The sequence below is a fragment of the Ictalurus furcatus genome, chromosome 25 (assembly GCF_023375685.1).
Source record: "Ictalurus furcatus strain D&B chromosome 25, Billie_1.0, whole genome shotgun sequence".
Classification (NCBI taxonomy): domain Eukaryota; kingdom Metazoa; phylum Chordata; class Actinopteri; order Siluriformes; family Ictaluridae; genus Ictalurus; species Ictalurus furcatus.
Window position 1 is genome coordinate 9,904,809 of NC_071279.1, and position 18,374 is coordinate 9,923,182.

General features: G+C 41.6%; 1 protein-coding gene across 5 annotated transcripts in view; it reads right to left on the reverse strand.

The window, feature by feature from the left end:
* The window catches only part of adcy1a (adenylate cyclase 1a), a 48,836-nt gene extending 40,546 nt beyond the window's left edge, over positions 1-8,290 (reverse strand). For all 5 annotated transcript variants that reach the window (XR_008384676.1, XR_008384677.1, XM_053614234.1 and 2 more), the window contains exon 1: positions 4,902-8,290. Coding sequence is in view for 3 of the 5 variants with exons in the window: in XM_053614234.1 (XP_053470209.1) it covers positions 4,902-5,546 (645 nt within the window). In the remaining 2 variants the exon portion in view is untranslated. The remainder of the gene's footprint in view (positions 1-4,901) is intronic.
* Between the last annotated feature and the right edge of the window lie 10,084 nt (positions 8,291-18,374).

Genomic DNA, 18,374 nt, shown 5'->3' on the forward strand with positions numbered 1-18,374 from the left:
TAAATGTAAATGTATTACAATATCGTAACCTCAACAGCTATACAGTAAGTTCCTTTAATAGAGAAACGTACTATAAATATCATGCAGGCTGCTGTATGAAAGTGTAAAACATATTGCACTGATTTGAAAACAGTATTCATAACAATCCTTTAAGGTCTCGGCTTGTATTTTGTTCAAAAGACCCAGAACATTTCTTGAACAATCGGTAGCCATTCAGATATTACAGTTCTCCAATACCATCCAAAGACCATCGTAAAGTGCCATTAGACATAAAGCCATTAGACATGGCCTGAGAGAGGAGAGAGAAATAAAAACAGAACCATTCATTATCACAAGTACTCAGTAGGTGGACTGACAGGTCAGATTAAACAGTGTCTTCGATTGCATTAAAGGCATTACTTATTGAACTATTTATTGATTAGGCAGAATCTTACTGACCTCCAACAAAGAGACAGAGATGTGACTTTCAATTTCACTTTGAATGTCTGAGGGTATGGTGGTCCTAGTGGAATAGAGTCCTTTACAAGCATGAACAGGAATCAAACTGTCCTCGGCTAGAAAGCTCATGTTCAATGAATGATGAATATTTCAAATTGAATCTTTCACAAAGTTGTTATGCGTAATCTGATATATACAGTATCTCACAAAAGTGAGTACACCCCTCACATTTTTGTAAATATTTGATTATATCTTTTCATGTGACAACACTGAAGAAATGACACTTTGCTACAATGTAAAGTAGTGAGTGTACAGCTTGTGTAACAATGTAAATTTGCTGTCCCCTCAAAATAACTCAACACACAGCCATTAATGTCTAAACCGCTGGCAACAAAAGTGAGTACACCCCTAAATGAAAATGTGCAAAATGGGCCCAATTAGCCATTTTCCCTCCCCAGTGTCATGTGACTTGTTAGTGTTACAAGGTCTCAGGTGTGTTAAATTTGGTGTCATCGCTCTCACACTCCCTCATACTGGTCACTGGAAGTTCAACATGGCACCTCATGGCAAAGAACTCTCTGAGGATCTGAAAAAAAGAATTGTTGCTCTAAATAAAGATGGCCTAGGCTATAAGAAGATTGCCAAGACCCTGACACTGAGCTGCAGCACGGTGGCCAAGACCATACAGTGGTTTAACAGGACAGGTTCCACTCAGAACAGGCCTCGCCATGGTCGACCAAAGAAGTTGAGTGCACGTGCTCAGCGTCATATCCAGAGGTAGTCTTTGGGAAATAGACAGATGAGTGCTGACAGCATTGCTGCAGAGGTTGAAGGGGTGGGGGGTCAGCCTGTCAGGGCTCAGACCATACGCCGCACACTGCATCAAATTGGTCTGCATGGCTCTCGTCCCAGAAGGAAGCCTCTTCTAAAGATGATGAACAAGAAAGCCCGCAAACAGTTTGCTGAAGACAAGCAGACTAAGGACATGGATTACTGGAACCATGTCCTGTGTTCTGAGGAGACCAAGATAAACTTAATCAAATCAAAAAGTAAACGAGCAAATAGTGGCACAGGACGTCTCAGGAGTGCATTTGTTTAATTCTTGCTAATTTCCTGATCAATGATTTGATGTGAAGACCATTAAAAACTTAACATTTGCCGTTTTGGGCTTGACCCATATTTTTGGCACAGGAGTGTAGTATTGTGCAAAAGTATTGTGCCTTATATATATATATATATATATATATATATATATATATATATATATATATATAAATAAATAAAATTTTGTCATTATCAATGAAACATTTTGACTGTTTTAAAATTTCAGTGCTATTTGTTAGGTATTTGTACTGGATCTTTAACATATTTACATTTATGGGTTAAGACTGTTATATATTTGTAATATTAATTATCAAGAAAAAAAAAGTTGGAGTGAATTTGTGCTTATCTGTAGTCCGAGTAGTCCGTAGTTCGATTTGTCCGAGTCTACATTCTTTAATAGTGGAGGAGTATGTAATAAACAGCTTAGAGCTTATGAAACTTTTTTGGTGCCCACAGAATTCACATGTAAGAACCAGAGTTAAGATGTGAGATTCATGGACTGGTATGGGGCATAAGGTTATACCACTGACTTAGGTTTACATAAGCTTGCCACCAAATATATCTCAGAAACGGGGGTGGCTTTAGATTTTAAGACCTATGGTCTTGTTATTACAGCGACAACATTTCTACATAAACACAACATACACAACACATATATCACAGTGCTGAATTAACTGTCACTAGGGCCACACAGTTAATCATATGTTGAGTGTGATTTTGATTTTTGGCTTCCACAATTAATTAAAAATAAGTGGTTGAGATATTGGTGTTCATTGACATAAAGGCTTTATAGCTAAAAATTTATATCTGTTTTGATGTATACTATAGTGACATATTTACTTACTTAATTAATTAAATCATTGTATTTAAATTATCATTTTAAGATTAACACTCAGTTATTGCGACTCAGAAGCAATGTAATTCCGATTCAGAGATATCTGCAAATATACACTCGCCATCCACTTTAATGGAACACCTGTACACCTGCTCATTTATGCAATTACCCAATAAGAAAATCCAGTGGCAGCAGTGCAATGCATAAAATCATGCAAAAAAAACGTCAAGAGCTTCAATTAATGTTCCCATAAATTATCAGAATGGGGAAAAAACTAAGATTCACTAAGATTCATCATTATTGGTTGAGTTTCCTGATAACAATGAATCTTAGTGAATAACGAACAACTTAAAGCAGGATGTATGCTACTGTCATACTGTTTTGCAAGTTGTAAGGTCTTTGTTGGCTTGCACGTGTTGATATTCAAACAGTCCATTCACAGTCGGGAGCTAAATTCAACAGATGAATCAGAGACTTAAACAGCAAAAATCGACGCAGGTAGACAGTATTTAAAAACAGTGGACGATAGAAACAAGAATAATAAAAATGTACTACAGAAATTAAGTTTGTCTGAAAAAGCTACACTAAGAAAAGGAAATATGTGCTTGGCCAGATTTAAGAGAAACTATCATGTGTAGTTTACAAAAAATTATTTACTCCTCAAAACATGATTTCATTACTTACACTAAATTTTATTTAGACAGAAATCTAATTCATTAGGTTGAATTATGAGTGAGTCTGATCCACTGGTCTATCCAGTAACATTATCAAATCTCACAAGGATGTTGGCACTGACTAGTATTAAACCTAGTATTTTCCCAGGGCAATGAATATACGTGAACAAATCATGCTGGCTGTACAAAAAACTAACTGTATTAATGCAGATCAATTTATTCATGTGCACCAAATTTACACATTTGAATTAAGTAAATTCAATGAACTATTTTTCAGTGTACAGTACAACGATCAAAGGGGGCACAAAAGCTACACTGAAAACTTCATTCAATTTACTTGATTGAAATGTGTACATCGGTTCCACACAAAATCATAAACTCATCTCTTACACTTAACTTGGAGATTGATTTACATGAACACAGTTTTAAATGCAGTTTCTTCATTTGTTTTGTACAGCTAACATGAGTAATAAATATGACATGTAACCACACACAGACAGTCACCCAAGAGATTCAAACCTAACACACTGTCTTTATGAAGTGGCCACATTACCCACTACACCACCGAGCCATAGAAAAGTTGATTAATCAGGTATAGAGCAACGGATCGTGCTCAAACTATATATATATATATATATAAGTTTCGAAAGGTTTTGGGAATTGCTTGTTAATTAAAGAAGCTTCTCATGAATGACGTTACCAAGTAGTTGGTGCTACGAACATTTCGAGAAACCCACCCCTGGGCACTTGAAGACTAAAGAAAGACCAAATTGACATTTTTCAAATCTTGAACTGTCCAGTTTCAATGACCCTGTGCCTACTGTAGCCTGACTCCTGTTCATGGCTGACAGTAATGGAATCTGATGTAGTTTTCTACTGTTGTAGCACATCTGCTGCAAGGTTCCACGTGTTGTACATTTTGAGATGCTTTTCTGCTCACCACGGCTATAAAAAGTGATAATTTCAGTTCCTGCAGCCTTCCTGTCAGCTCGAACCGGTCTGGCCATTCTCCTCTGACCTCTCCCGTCAATAAGGTGTTTGCACCTGCAGAACTGCTTCTCTCTGGTTGTTTTTTGTGCTCCATTCTGTGTAAACTCTAGACTGTTGTGCGTGAATACTCAAATACTCAAACCAACCCTCTGGCAACAACAACAATACCAGGGTCAAAAAGATCACATTGTTTCAGATTCTGGTGTTTGACGTGAACATTATCTGAAGCTCTTATCCTGTCTCACCTGACTGGGCTTATTGGGTAAACGCATGAATGTGCAGGAGTTAATAAAGTGGACAGTAAACATGGGCTTATAATGTATAGTATAAAAAGCATGTTTTTTATTAATTTAAATTGACAAAATACTGGGACATCATGATTAATCGTGATTCATAAGCCGAATCGTGATTTCGGTGGTGACCAAACTATTCTTGCATATCATTTCAGTCGTTATTGTGCACCTCTAATTCGTACAGTGTTCAGTTATTACCTACAGTGCTAAATACACTCTTACAGTTTTGAATAATGTTGAATAATATAATGGTATCTTTTGGCATTTCAGTGTGTCCACTCCTGGCGCGTGACTCGTTTCTCCTGCCTGCGTTTGTCGTTAAGCACGTGCAGCGCAGACACGCGGTGTAAACAACATCGAGGTTTACCAACGTGGACTGCACAATTCTCCACGGAGCCTCAATAGCAACTCAACACACACAGTTTGGTGACTTCCAAACACAAAACCTGGTCGTTAATTAACGGTCTAAGTCAGTTATGTTTGGGGAGGAAAATCGGATGTGCTGAAAAATACAGGACCAGAGTAGTGCACATTTCCTAAGAACAAACAAAACATGAACTGCCTTACCGGACTCCAGACGCGCGGTCTGAGGGTAGTTAGAGACGTGGCAGTCACGATAAAATGGGATGCAGCGACCAGCACGCCGAACACGACGGCTAAGTGAGTCCGCACCGGCAGCAGGGAGTAAGCGACGAATGTGACGAGCATCAGTTGCCACACACCTTGCTCAGGTGCAGTAGCGGCCGCGTCGGGTCCGTGTGCGCCGTGCGCGCCTTGCTGCGTGCCAGGCCCGAGAGCGAGCGGAAACGGGCAGCAGAGCAGCGCGAACGTGAAGCTGAAGAGCAGCGCGAGCCTGGCGATCTGTTGCAGCTGCGTCACCTGCAGGTACTTGACGTTGGTGACAATGAAGAGCGAGGTGAAGATGACGCAGTGCACCGGGTGCGAGCCCTTGGAGACGGTGAAGCGCGAGCCAGCGGACAGCAGCTCGACCAGCGCGAGTGCGGACGCAGCGAGGATGAGCACGGCCAGCGCTTTCAGCGTTGCGGTCTGCTCGAGTTTCAGATTGTACTTCTGAAAAAGGCTCTCTAGCTCCTTGCAGTCGAACTCGTCCTCGCATGGAATACCTGCGAGCGGCGTCCTGGGCAGGCGCCTCTTTCTGCGCCGCGCTTGGACTCGAGAAACCGGCACTTCCTCCATAGCGAGGCCATTCATCCGATCTTCCTCCTCACCTGATCCGTGCGCATAGGTAAAACGAAGCTCTGCACAGACCGTCCCGCAGTATTCGCACCCCGACGCAGCTCGAGGACGTCTGCGAGCGTAAAGCCCAGCTCTGACGTGCGACGCGCGCTGCCGCTGCCTACCCACAAGCCGGCGAGCCCGGAGCGCGCGCACGAGCCCGGCAGCAGCCCGCCTCCGCTTTTCTTCTCGCTCCCGCCCTTGTCGAGCTGGTCTTCCGGGGAAACAGGGCGCCCGGAGCGCGAGCTGCGTGCTCGGGCCCTAAACGAGGTGAGTGTTGACGGCTCGTTGCCGGGACTCCCCCTCTCTACGTTGCCAAGGCTACGTGTTGTCCCCGCGCTCTGCGCAAACTGCGCATGTGCGACTTCGGCTTGAGACGCGAGGCACGTCTCCCGATCCAAAACCGCCACATACACACACACACGCACACACACACAAAACAAGGACATCAGTTTTGACAGCTGCATGTGCTAGAAATATAAACATGAAAAATGCTTCCACCTCAACCCTTAATAAAAATAATCATAAATTGAGATGAAAAATGGGGCAAATCAAGTGGTGTTTTGAATTTGTTTTGATGTGAGTGCGTGAGACAAGAGATGAAACAGACAGAAATAACCGGGGAGATTTTCCCCGCCGCGCGGACTGGATGCAGCCCGGTGTTATAAATAGAAACGTGCGCTGATGATGAGAGGTGGCCTTTTAATGAAGCGCTTTAATTCCAGCATTTGTTCGGAGCGCCGTTTGAACCCGAGCCGCGCGCGCTCCGCCACCGATCCGGTGAAGGAGCAGGTGGTTTGGATCACTCATCGCATTCATCTTCTATTCGCGCACATCTGTCTCCACATTGATTATCATCGACGAGCGACTGAGTGGATGTTTTTTTTAATTAGGTATTTTGAGATTGAACAAGCGCATGCGCTGCACTACTTTTCACTGAGCTCGCCTTAATGGGTCCACCAAAGGGGGTGATTCAAATCCTATTACTCATCCAGAAAAGAGCCTTTAAGTAGCATAAAAAATAATCAACAGTCATCCAGTCCTTTATAGCAAGCTCCAGGTCTCAAAAAGTGTATTAAAATATCATCAAACTAAAGGGTTAGTAACGAATCTTTGTTTTTCAGTTAACTTGACAGTAAAAAAAATAAAATAAAATAAATAAATAAAATCAACTTTCCTGTACCTCTCAGTTGCAATGATCAAACCTGACTTTTTATGGTCAGGTCATGATGTAATTACATGTTCACTGGGGGAAAAGCTTAAAGAGTCACGGCAGGGATTGCTTGCAAAACTGACTCCATGTCACAATACACAATGTATGGGCAACTTTATGTGGACATCTGACCATCACACCCATATGTGGTTCTTCCCCAAACTGTTTCCACAAAGTTGGAAGCACTCTAGTATAAGCATGTCTCTGTATGCTGTAGCATTACAATTTACCATCACTGGAACTGAGGCCTAAACATGTTGAGCATGACAATGCCCCTGTACACAAAACGAGCTCCATGAAGACATGGTTTGCCGAGGTTGGAGTGGAAGAACTCGAGAGTGTCCTGCACACAGCCCTGACCTCAACCCCACTGAACACATTTGGGATGAACTGGAGCACTGAATGCACCCCAGACCTCCTCACCCAACATCAGTGCCTGATACCTCTAATGCTCTTGTAGCTGAATGAACACAAACTCTCACAGCCACGCTCCAAAATCTAATGGAAAGCCTTCCCAGAAGAGTGGAGTTTATTATAACCACAGAGGGGGACTAAATGTGGAATGGGATTTTTTACAAATACATGGGAGTGTGATGGTAAGGTGTCCACATATACAGTAGTGTATGTAGACACCTGGCCATCACATCCACATGTGCCCATTCTAAAACCATGGGCATTAACACAGATTTAGTCCCCTCTTTGCTGTTATAATAACCTCCACTCTTCTGGAAAGGCTGTCCACTAGACTTTGGAGCATGGCCGTGAGGTTTTGTGATCATTCAGCCACAAAAGCCTTAGTGAGGTCCGGCAGTGATATGAAGTGAGAAGGCCTGGTTCACAGTTGGCATCCCAATTCATCCCAAAGGTGTTCATCAAAAATTTAATGTCCGGTAAAAATGTTAACACAAAGCAGATGCTAGACAAAGTACGTACAAAGTATGCAATTGCACACCTAAATAAGGTCTCTTTTACCCATTTCTCTCCATTTTTACTTTCACTTTACAGCAGACCCATTTAATGACACACATCTATGTGCTGATCGTCACTCTCTCAGACACACACAAGAAATTCGGGCTACCAGCTGACGTTCAACCACACCTCCGCCACCACAATCACAGCAGTAAAAAAAAAAAAAAAAAAAAAAAAGGACTGTATAGAGCTGTCTAGAGCTGCCTAGAGCTGCCTATGACTGCCTAGGGTGCTCTGTGCCTGTGTAAGCTGCTTAGGGCTGCCTAGAGCTGCCTAGAGCTGCCTAGGGTGCTCTGTGAATGTGATAGCTGCCTAAGTGTGCTGATGACATTCTATCAATTCAAATGTATCTTTTTTCTTAAAGTTAAAATGTAAAATCTGACACTGGTTTTGACCTAAAAATGAATGAATTCATTAAATCATTTCTTGAGTTATTCATTTGAAATTGTCTGACACTCAGTTAAAATGAAATATATAAAATTACAAAAGTTATATTAGCCCACCTAGGGCCCAGGTAGAACCCCTATAGTGGCCCATTTAATGCCCACCTGGGCCCACTAAACACTTAGTCTTAATCTTATTTTACACATATGTGAACATGTATATATGCAGTATTTGTGGATTAGATGTCATAAAGGAAGTTTAAGTGCCACTTATTCATTCTCAATTTGAATTTTAGGAAGTAGAAAATAAAATAATAAAAAGGTACTGCAATTTGTGGTAATAAATGCAATATAATTAACATTAAAATTAGTTTCATCTAATTCTGAAGCACTGAAGAGAAAAAATTACTTCTGAAAAATTAATTTACAATTAATGTGGGCCCCAACTGTAGAGGCTTTCAGGTTTGGCCACTTGTAGCCCATATATATGTTTTCTGGGTAGCCCAACTGTGCCCCTGTGATGTCCATGTAAGAAACCAATCAGAGCCCATGCCCCTGTGGAACCAATGCCCATGTTCAACCCATGTGGACCTTGCCAAGATATGCGAGCGCGGAAGGGCTGTCAAGGGCAGTCAAGGATTGTCAAGATCAGTCAAGGGCTGCCCAGTGCTGTCAAGGGTGGAAAGGAATGTCAAGGGCTGTTATGGGCTGTCAAGGGTGGTGAAGGGCAATCAAGTTCTGCCTAGGGCCATCTAGGGCTTCCTAGGGCTGTCAAGGGTGGTCAAGGGCTGTCTAGGGCTGTCAAGGATGGTGAAGGGTAGTAAGGTCTGCCCAGGGCTGTCTAGGGCTGTCTAGGGTTTCCTAGGGCTGTCAAGGGTGGTCAACTTCTTTCAAGAGCTGTCAAGGGCAATAAAGGGTTGCCTAGGTCAATCTATCAGTTGCCAGCTTCCATCAGGGGGTAGCTTTGGTGGCTGACCAATTTTCAAATCAGCCCCCAACACAAGCCTGGATTAGGTTGCTTTTGGGTAATTATTGCCTGGGGTGTTTCTTGCTATGAGTGGTATTAGAGCAGACATTGGGCCCCTGCATGGTTTTTTTTATATAATATATATATGTATATATATATATATATATATATATATATATATATATATATATATGTATATGTATATATATATATATATATATACACACACACACACACACACACACACACACACACACATTATATATATAAATTTATTGGGGGGGGGGGATTGGGATTTTGGTGGGGGCTGAAAAGAAAGTAATCAAGTGAACATACCCAAGTTAGAGTTGGCTACTACGGTTAGTAGGCATGATTAACCTCTCATGATTAATCTTAAATCAAGGTGGAGAAAGAACAAAGAATAAAAGCCCCACACACATGTAAGGAATGAAAGCTAAGGCTATTCCTTCTTTCTTCAATTAATAACCTATCCAGCTAGCACCTACACAATCACAATGAGGAGGGGACCCACACACGCAGAGAAAAAATGTAAGGAGGGTGGGGGTATGGGGGAACAGAGACAGACACAGAGACAGAGAGGGGATGAGAGAGGTCCCTGGTGTCTACAGTAGCCTGTTTTCACAGATTAGCTCTTTATTGATCTACCTACCTACCTGCTCCCAATCTCACAGTCTTTTATCACCAGTGCACACATTCTTGCATGGTCTCTCTCTCTCTCTCTCTCTCTCTCTCTCTCACACACACACACACACACACACACACACACACAGAGAGAGAGAGAGAGAGAGAGAGAGAGAGAGAGAGAAACCCAATCTCAGTAAACAATCACAGCACAGTTCACAGGCTTCAGAAACCCTCATCATCATGACATCACTATGATGTCACTGTAACATAACTATTACATTATTGTAATGTCACTGTAACATCAATATGGTGTCACTATACTATTATTGTGACATCACTGTGGCACTGTGTCGTTATTGTGACATCCTTATGAGAGAGAGAGAGAGAGAGAGAGAGAGAGAGTGTATGTGTATGTGTGTGTGGTCTAGTATTGCATTAATTAGCTGCATAAATAATTATGTCAGTGGAAGGTCCTCCTCACAACGATAACAAAACAAATTTGTGTGTCTGCAGGTGTGTGTGTGTGTGTGTGTGTGTGTGTGTCAGCAGTGCGAGAGAAAAACAGCAGAGGAATGGGAACAGACAGTCTTACATGCACCAGTCTACTTGCATTATAATTGGATGGTAACAATGGACAAGGAGACACACGGAGACACACACAAACAAAATCCAACAAACACAAGGTGACAGCTTGCATTTTGGAGGCTCTGTCCCTCCTCCTGGATGGCTGATGGGGTGTTTCCATAGTAACACAAAGAGAAAGCTCCCCTCACTGGATTTATTACAGATCGTGTACCGGGGTCCTGCAGTCTTCATCACCAAAATATTCAGAAATACTCACACTCTCTCTCTGTCTCTCTCTCTCTCTCTCTCTCTCTCTCTCTCTCTCTCTCTCCATATACACAGGTAGCTAAAATGTCAGTGGGATTTAAGATCAGCCAGATAAAAGAGCCAGCTGACCCAGAAACTTTCTTTTTATTCTTTCAATTTCCTTGGGTCACTTGCTGTTTTGAAGCTGGATGATACTGTCCACTCCTGGAATGAGTCACACAGCTCCTGCCCTTTACAACATGGTGGACACACACACACACACACACACACACACCCCAAAACTATAGCCTAATGTGAGATTTTAGGTATCTAACCTTCAGGTAAGTTTTTCACACTGTGCTCAGGTGAGTGTTTCTGTTAGTCGTGGCAGAAGGACATTGAGGGTTGAGAAGGACCCATTCACGAAGGACCCGGTGTATTTCAACATAATCTCTGCCTACTGTTTTACTAGCATACGTGTGATTACCACAGGCAGGAATTTTGAGATGTTTCTGTGTAATGAGAAAATAAGAGACACTGTTTACTTACAACTTAATACGGAATTGTTTTGAAGTTAAGGACACTTGTTGAGTTCCATCATGTCACTGCAAACTTGACCAGATTAAAGAGTTACTGAAGATGAATGAATCAATGAATGAACGAACAAACAAATGAATAAATGAACAACAGGTGCTGAAAAGGTCTTTCTAGAGGTCTTTCTCAAGACCTCTATTTTTAGTGTAATGGTTGTTATTTTAATTCACACTATATACAGTAATCCTAACTGTGACTCTGACCAAGATGAATGAATGAAAATGAATGAATATACGCCAATCAGCCATAACTTTAAATCCACTTGCCTAATTTTGTGTAAGTCCTCCTTATGCCACCAAACAGCTCTGACCCGTCGAGGTATGGACTCCACAAGACTCTGAAGGTGTGCTGTGGTATCTGGCACCAAGACTTTAGCAGCAGATCCTTTAATACCTGTAAGTTGCAAGGTGGGGTCTCTATGGATCGGATTTGTTCCCATGGATACTCGATCGGATTGATATCTGGGAAATTTGGAGGCAGAGGCAACACCTTGAATGCTTTCTCATGTTCCTCAAACCAGTCCTGAACAGTTTTTGCAGTGTGGCAGGGTGCATTAACCTGTTGAATGAGGCCACTGTCATTAGAGAATACCTTTGACAAGAAGTGATGTTCTTGGTCTGTAACAATGTTTAGGTAGGTGGCACGTGTCAAAGTAACATCCACATGAATGCCAGGACCCAAGGTTTCCCAGCACACTGCTTCTGTTGGCTTGCCTTCTTTCCATAGTGCATCCTGGTGCCATCTCTACCCAAAGTAAGTGATGCACATGCACCCGGCTAACCATATGTCGTTAAAGAAATCATAAATCATCGTAAGTCACGATCATAGAAATTGTGATTCAGCAGACAAGGCCACCTTTTTCCATTGCTCCATGGTCTAGTTCTGATGCTCACATGGTGGTGGACAGAGGTCAGCATGGGCACTCTGACCGATCTGCAGCTATGCAGTCCCATACGCAGTAAGCTGTGATGCACTGTGTGTTCTGACTCCTTTCTATCATAGCCAGCATGAACTTTTTCAGTAATTTGTGCTACAGTAGCTCTTCTGTGGGATCGGACCAGACGGGCTAGCCTTAGGGACTCGTGAACAACTATCACAAAACATAAAAACAGTCGTTGATCCTCCAGGTAACGACACACAGTATTAAAAATCAAGTGTATGTAAACTCTTGAACTGGTTCATTTGTGTAAATTCAGTTATTATTGTGTCTTGTGGACTTGTAAAGACTTGTAAACATCTGTTATGTGAAATAGCTTATTTAGGGCAGAACTAAATAAACAACAAAATGCTTTTTAATGATTCCTCTTTTTTTTTCAATTAACATTTTGCAGATTCTGCAAGGGATGTGTAAATTTATGAGCACAATTGAAGCTTTCTGTGTCTGTACTTGAGAGCCACATTAGACCTTCAGTATTGATTTTCATTTTAACACATAGTAGCTTAGTCTAACTAATCCCTACTGTAAACATCCGGCTTACAATTCTGCACTTTAGCCATGTTAATACATGGTCAAACACACACACGTTGCTCTGCTCCACATACAGTAGGTCTCTGTGGAGCAGCTTAAGATGAGCAAAACGATGAAGCAACTAGCCTTATGTTTTTATTTTAGTTCCCTTCGGAATTTTTATCCTTTTACACACAAGGCATTTTCTTCATCATTCAAGTAGAAGACAAAAATACAGAGAGAGAGAGAGAGAGAGAGAGAGAGAAAATGCACACTGATCAGCCATAACATTAAAACCACTGATAGGTGAAGTGAATAACATTGATTATCTCATTACAATGGCACCTGTCAAGGGGTGGGATATATTAGGCAGCAAGTGAACAGTCAGTTCTCGAACTTGATGTATTAGAAGCAGGAAAAATGGGCAAGCGTAAGGATCTAAGCAACTTTGACAAGGCTAAATTGTGACGGCTAGACGACTGGGTCAGATCATCTCCAAAACGGCAAGTCTTGTGGGGTGTTCCAGGTATGCAGTGTATAGTATCTACCAAAAGCGGTCCAAGAAAGGACAACCGGTGAACAAGTGACAGGGTCATGGGTGCCAAAGGCTTATTGGGGAGCGAAGGCTAGCCCGTCTGGTCCGATCCCACAAAAGAGCTACTGTAGCACAAATTGCTGAAAAGTTAATGCTGGCTATGATAGAAAAGTGTCAGAACACACAGTACATCACAGCTTGCTGTGTATGGGGCTGTTTAACCACAGACCGGTCAGAGATGACTCCTGCTGACCCCTGCCCACCGCCGAAAGCACCTACAGTGAGCATGTGACCATTAGAACTGGACCACAGAGCAATGGAAGACGGTGGCCTGGTCACGTGTTCTTTTACATCATGTGGACAGTTTTTATTTTAGTTCCTTTTGGATTTGTTTATGTCCTTAAACACAAGGCATCAGCTTCATCATTCAAGCAGAACATACACCAAAATCCAGGGAAACACACACACTCTCACACACACAAACACACACACACACACACACATTAGCAGCAATGTTTGCTCCATTTCTGTTGGAGTGGAGTATAGGGTGCATTAGCATGCAGTGCTGGCCTGTGGCTTATCTCTGACCTGTCCTCCACTCCAAATCGCTGAAGCCAAAAGCATCCACAACACACGTTAGAGAAAAATGTTGCCAAGAGCCAAGCAAGTCCATCTGTTCAAAAAACGTTCCCTCATCTTACTCAGGCACCTCAAGTTATAATATTTATGAGATATATTAGCCCGGTGGAATCAGTTCACCAAAACCCAAGGTGTGGACGAGTGAGACATCAACTCAGACATCATGGGATAATAGGAATGACCCAATAACCCAAAATCATGCAGCTGGTTTGAGAAAAGCTAGAGAGTGGGTTAAGATGGAAAAAGCAATAAATAAATAAAAAAGTGCAGCTGACCCAGTCTACTCTGGAGTGATTGACAGTCCCATCTCCTTCCCCCATCTCACTCTGGTAATCTTTTGGAGGGTGTTCTGTATTATTATAAGACTAATTTTCATGTGGTTATATTTTATTTGTTATAATTTTTAGTTAATTACTAGTTAGTTATTAATAAGCAATAAAAGTCCTGGGCCGCTTCACAGTTCCAGGGTTCTTGGATCAATTCTGCTTTTGGGTTATTGTCTCTGCGGAGTTTCTGTGTATGTTCTCCCAGTGGTCCCCTGTGGGTTTCATACAATTTCCTTCCACCTCCTGCAAAAAAACTAAACAAAAAAACTGCTGCTAGGTCGATTGGCTACTTTATATTGCTGCTAAGTGTGAATGTAAATTCCCTGCACCCAGTGGATCACTCAACAGGCTGGGAATGAATTCAGTACAAGACATTATGCTGCAGGAGTCATTCTGTCATAAGTATAGGCAGTGGTGAGGAAAAAAGAGAGTGTAATCCCTAAAGAACTGGAAATTAATTTGATTCCAAGATCCAATGCGCTTTGAACAGGCAAGTAAAAACTTGTCTGCCCCGGGATTTGGGATTCAAACTGCTCTGATGTGGGTGGGGAAAAACACTCTGGGTTTTGTTGTGAGGCTTCCTAGCCCTTATTTGTGTTTTCCTTTTCTAACACAACTGACAGATCATTATTAAGCTGCATGAGCTTAAAAAAAGGTGTAGTACACATGATTCTCCGTGCTGGGTTTGAGAACCTTTCTCTTGACACTTGGTCAAAACAGTTAAAAGGACCACAATCAAATAAACACTTGCATTTGACAGCCATTACACACAGTGGCATTGCATGCTAACTCCTGTGGATGGATTTCCTGCAGGCCAAGCAGAATTGATGAGGGGTATTAGCCTAATTGGCTAAATGTTAGCTTCTAACCTAAATGAAGGTCTGTCGGCCTGGAAGAAAAACGGACCTGTGGCCCACCATTTTAAACCAGACTAGAATGTACAGAGAGAGAGAGAGAGAGAGAGAGAGAGAGAGAATTAAGAATCTACTGCATGTTTTATGTGTAGATAAATTGCAGACTGCAAGTATGAACCAAGAGGCTTCTGTTCTGATCTGTTTGTGCACAGCTTGAGGCATGCATGTGTGTGTATGAGTCAGATTGGGTTTTGGCTTCAAATCACAAATAGATGCAATAATCCCTGCATGGCCCTGAGATTGAGTCTCTAAGCAAAGGTTCTTTTTTTTTTTTTTTTTGAAAGCTCTTAATCTGTACAGAAGGCTTGAGAAGACGGATAACTACACACACTCACATACGTGACACACAAAGCTGTATACATTCACTGGTCACTTTATTAGGAACACCTACCTGCTCATTTATGCAGTTCTCCAACCAGCCAATCATGTGGAAGCAGCACAATGCATAAAATCATGCAGATCATGGAGTCAAGAGCTTCAGTTAATGTTCACATCAAACATAAGAATGGGCGGAAAAAGTCTGATTTCTGTGACTTTAACCGTGGCATGGTTGTTGGTACCAGTTGGGCTATTTTAGAAACTGCTGATCTCCTGGCATTTTCACACACAACAGTCTCTAGATTTTACACAGAATGGTTTGAAAAACAAAAAACATCATGTGAGTGGAGGCTCTGTAGGCGGAAACACCTTGCTGATGAGAGAGATCAGAGGAGAATGACCAGACTGGTTTGAGCTGACAGCAAGTCTAAAGTAACTCAGCACTCTACAAGTGTGGTGAGCAGAAAAGCATCTCAGAATGCACAACACATCAAGCCTTGAAGTAGGTGAGATACAACAAAAGACGACCACATGATGTTCCACTCCTGTCAGCCAAGCACAAGAATCTGAGGCGATCATGGGCACAAATTCACCAAAACCTGACAGCTGAAGACTGGAAAAAGACCAGGTGATGATTTTGTTCTAATTTTCACCTGTCCAGTTTGGGTTAACATTACGCTGCTGCCACATGATTTGTTGATTAGATGACTGCATGAATGTGCAGGTGTACAGATCTTCCTAATTTAGTTGGATGGTGAGTTTAATAACTCATATAATCACTCTATACAAGCATGGCAAGCAGAAAAGCATCTCAGAATGCACAACACATTAAGCTTTGAGGTGGATGGGCTACAACAGCAGAAGACCACATCAGTTTCCACTGATGTGTATTTGAAATAATTGCTTTGAATTTCTAGACTGATGCAGTAATACATTGCAAATTGTAAGACTCAAAGCCAGTTAATCAAGGGTTACATTAGTTAGTCTTCTTATGCTTAAATTTACACACACCAGAAGCAGGATACAAAAGTTTTTTTTCTGAATTTATGGGATTGTCATGAATACGAAACCTTTTTGTGGAAACGCTCATACAAACAATTTACACATAAATTTACGTATAATTTGAATATGACACCAGTCCATCACAGGGCAACATGCACACACACACACACATCCAAACACTCTTTCACTAATTTAGCTTAGCCAATCCGCCTACCTGCATATTTTTGGATAGTTGGAGGACACTGGTGATCCCGGAGGAAACCCATGCAGACAGTAACCTGAGCTCAGCATCAAACCAGGGACCCTGGGGCTGTAAGGCTTTCAGTGCTATATTGTACTGTATCTGGTTGGTTTTGCAAGACTAGAAATCGGAAAAAGACAACTGGCCTTTAGACCTGGCTCGTTGTCCTTTTGGGTCGGAAAGGTGAAAAAGGCACGTGTAAAATTTATGAATTCGGCATTCTTGTCACGAGAGTGAGAGAGAGAAAAGGCGAGATAAGAAGTGAGACATAAACCATTGTTGGACTGTCTCGACAATATTAAAAAATGGTTAACAAAGAACTTTCTCCAACTTAATGAAGACAAAACTTAAATAATTGTTTTTGGTCCCCCGAGACTGAGAGATGATCACATTAATCACTTCCCCTCAATTTCTTCCCAGGTTAGGATCCTTGGTATCATCCTGGACTCAGAATTGTGCTTAACCAAGCAAATAAATTCGGTCATTAAGAATAGTTTCTGTTTTTTATCAATTATGGATTATTTCTAAACTTAAAATATTTTTGTCTTTCCAAGATTTGGAGAAGGTTATTCATGCTATTTATCACATCAAGCTCCTTCTTATCTCAAAGATCTTCTTACACCACATTCATATAGCAGATTTTTAAGGTCTTCTGCTAGGTTTCTTTTGTATGTCCCTCGATCCCGTTTAAAAACTAAGGGGGGTAGAGCTTTTTCAGTCGCTGCCCTTTGTTTATGGAATCAATTGCCACTGGACATCCGCCTTTCACTCTCAATTATAATTTTTTAAAAGAGGCTGAAAACATATCTCTCTCTCCCAGGCGTTTTAGTCTAATTTTTACTATTGTCTATTGTCTGTCTGGTTTTATTCTGTTTTCTATTTAAGTTTTTCTTATTCTGTTCAGCACTGTGGTCAGATTTGCTGTGTTTAAATGTGCTATATAAATCAAATTTACTTACTTACTTATCCTGTTGTATCATTCAGTGATAACTTTTGCACAGGCCTTTGTGGAAAATGAAAGAATACAGTAAGTAGACAAAGAGAACCAAATTTAACAAATAATTCAAAATATTACACTTGGGCATTGAATGTCATGTTGCATATCTTTCAAACTTTCAAGCACCACTGTACATCATCCTTCATAGAGAAACTGACTACTGAACTAGAATCATTCATTCTGAAGAGACAGACTTTCATGAAGCACATCTGGAAGGAGAACAGGTGGCTTATATTGCTACTCTTCCTCGATGTGCCATGTACATATACAGTCGGGATCATTTCCAAATATTCGCATCATGAGGAAAGCAGCGTTCAGGAAACAGTCTGATTCTAATCAGCATCATGGGCTCCTCCCCCTCCTGCCTCTCTCCCCCAGCAAGCCCAGGCTGAGGTGGTGCTCAGATTGGTGTGAAATCGACATTTAATGGAAGAGTGTGTGTGTAAGACTGGTGTTGTGTGCCGGGATGGATTTGAGGCTTTGTGTGTCATTAGAGATTCACATTGTGTGCGCATGTGTGCCATTAAGCTCAGATTGGTGTGAAATCGCGGTTTAATGGACAGGAAATGGTGTTATTTTTGGAGCAGAGAGAGTCTTCTCTGCAAAACACCTCGCTCATCGCCACAGAAGCTAATGAGACACGGTGTCACCAGGAGACCAGACACAGACACACACACACACACGCACAACCACACATGGCAGAAATCAGTTATATTGGTCAGGTTAGTTACTATATTTATTTTGCAACCTGATTTTAAAGTACGTCTATTTAAATTTTGGCATGCATGCTTAAAATTTTAGTAT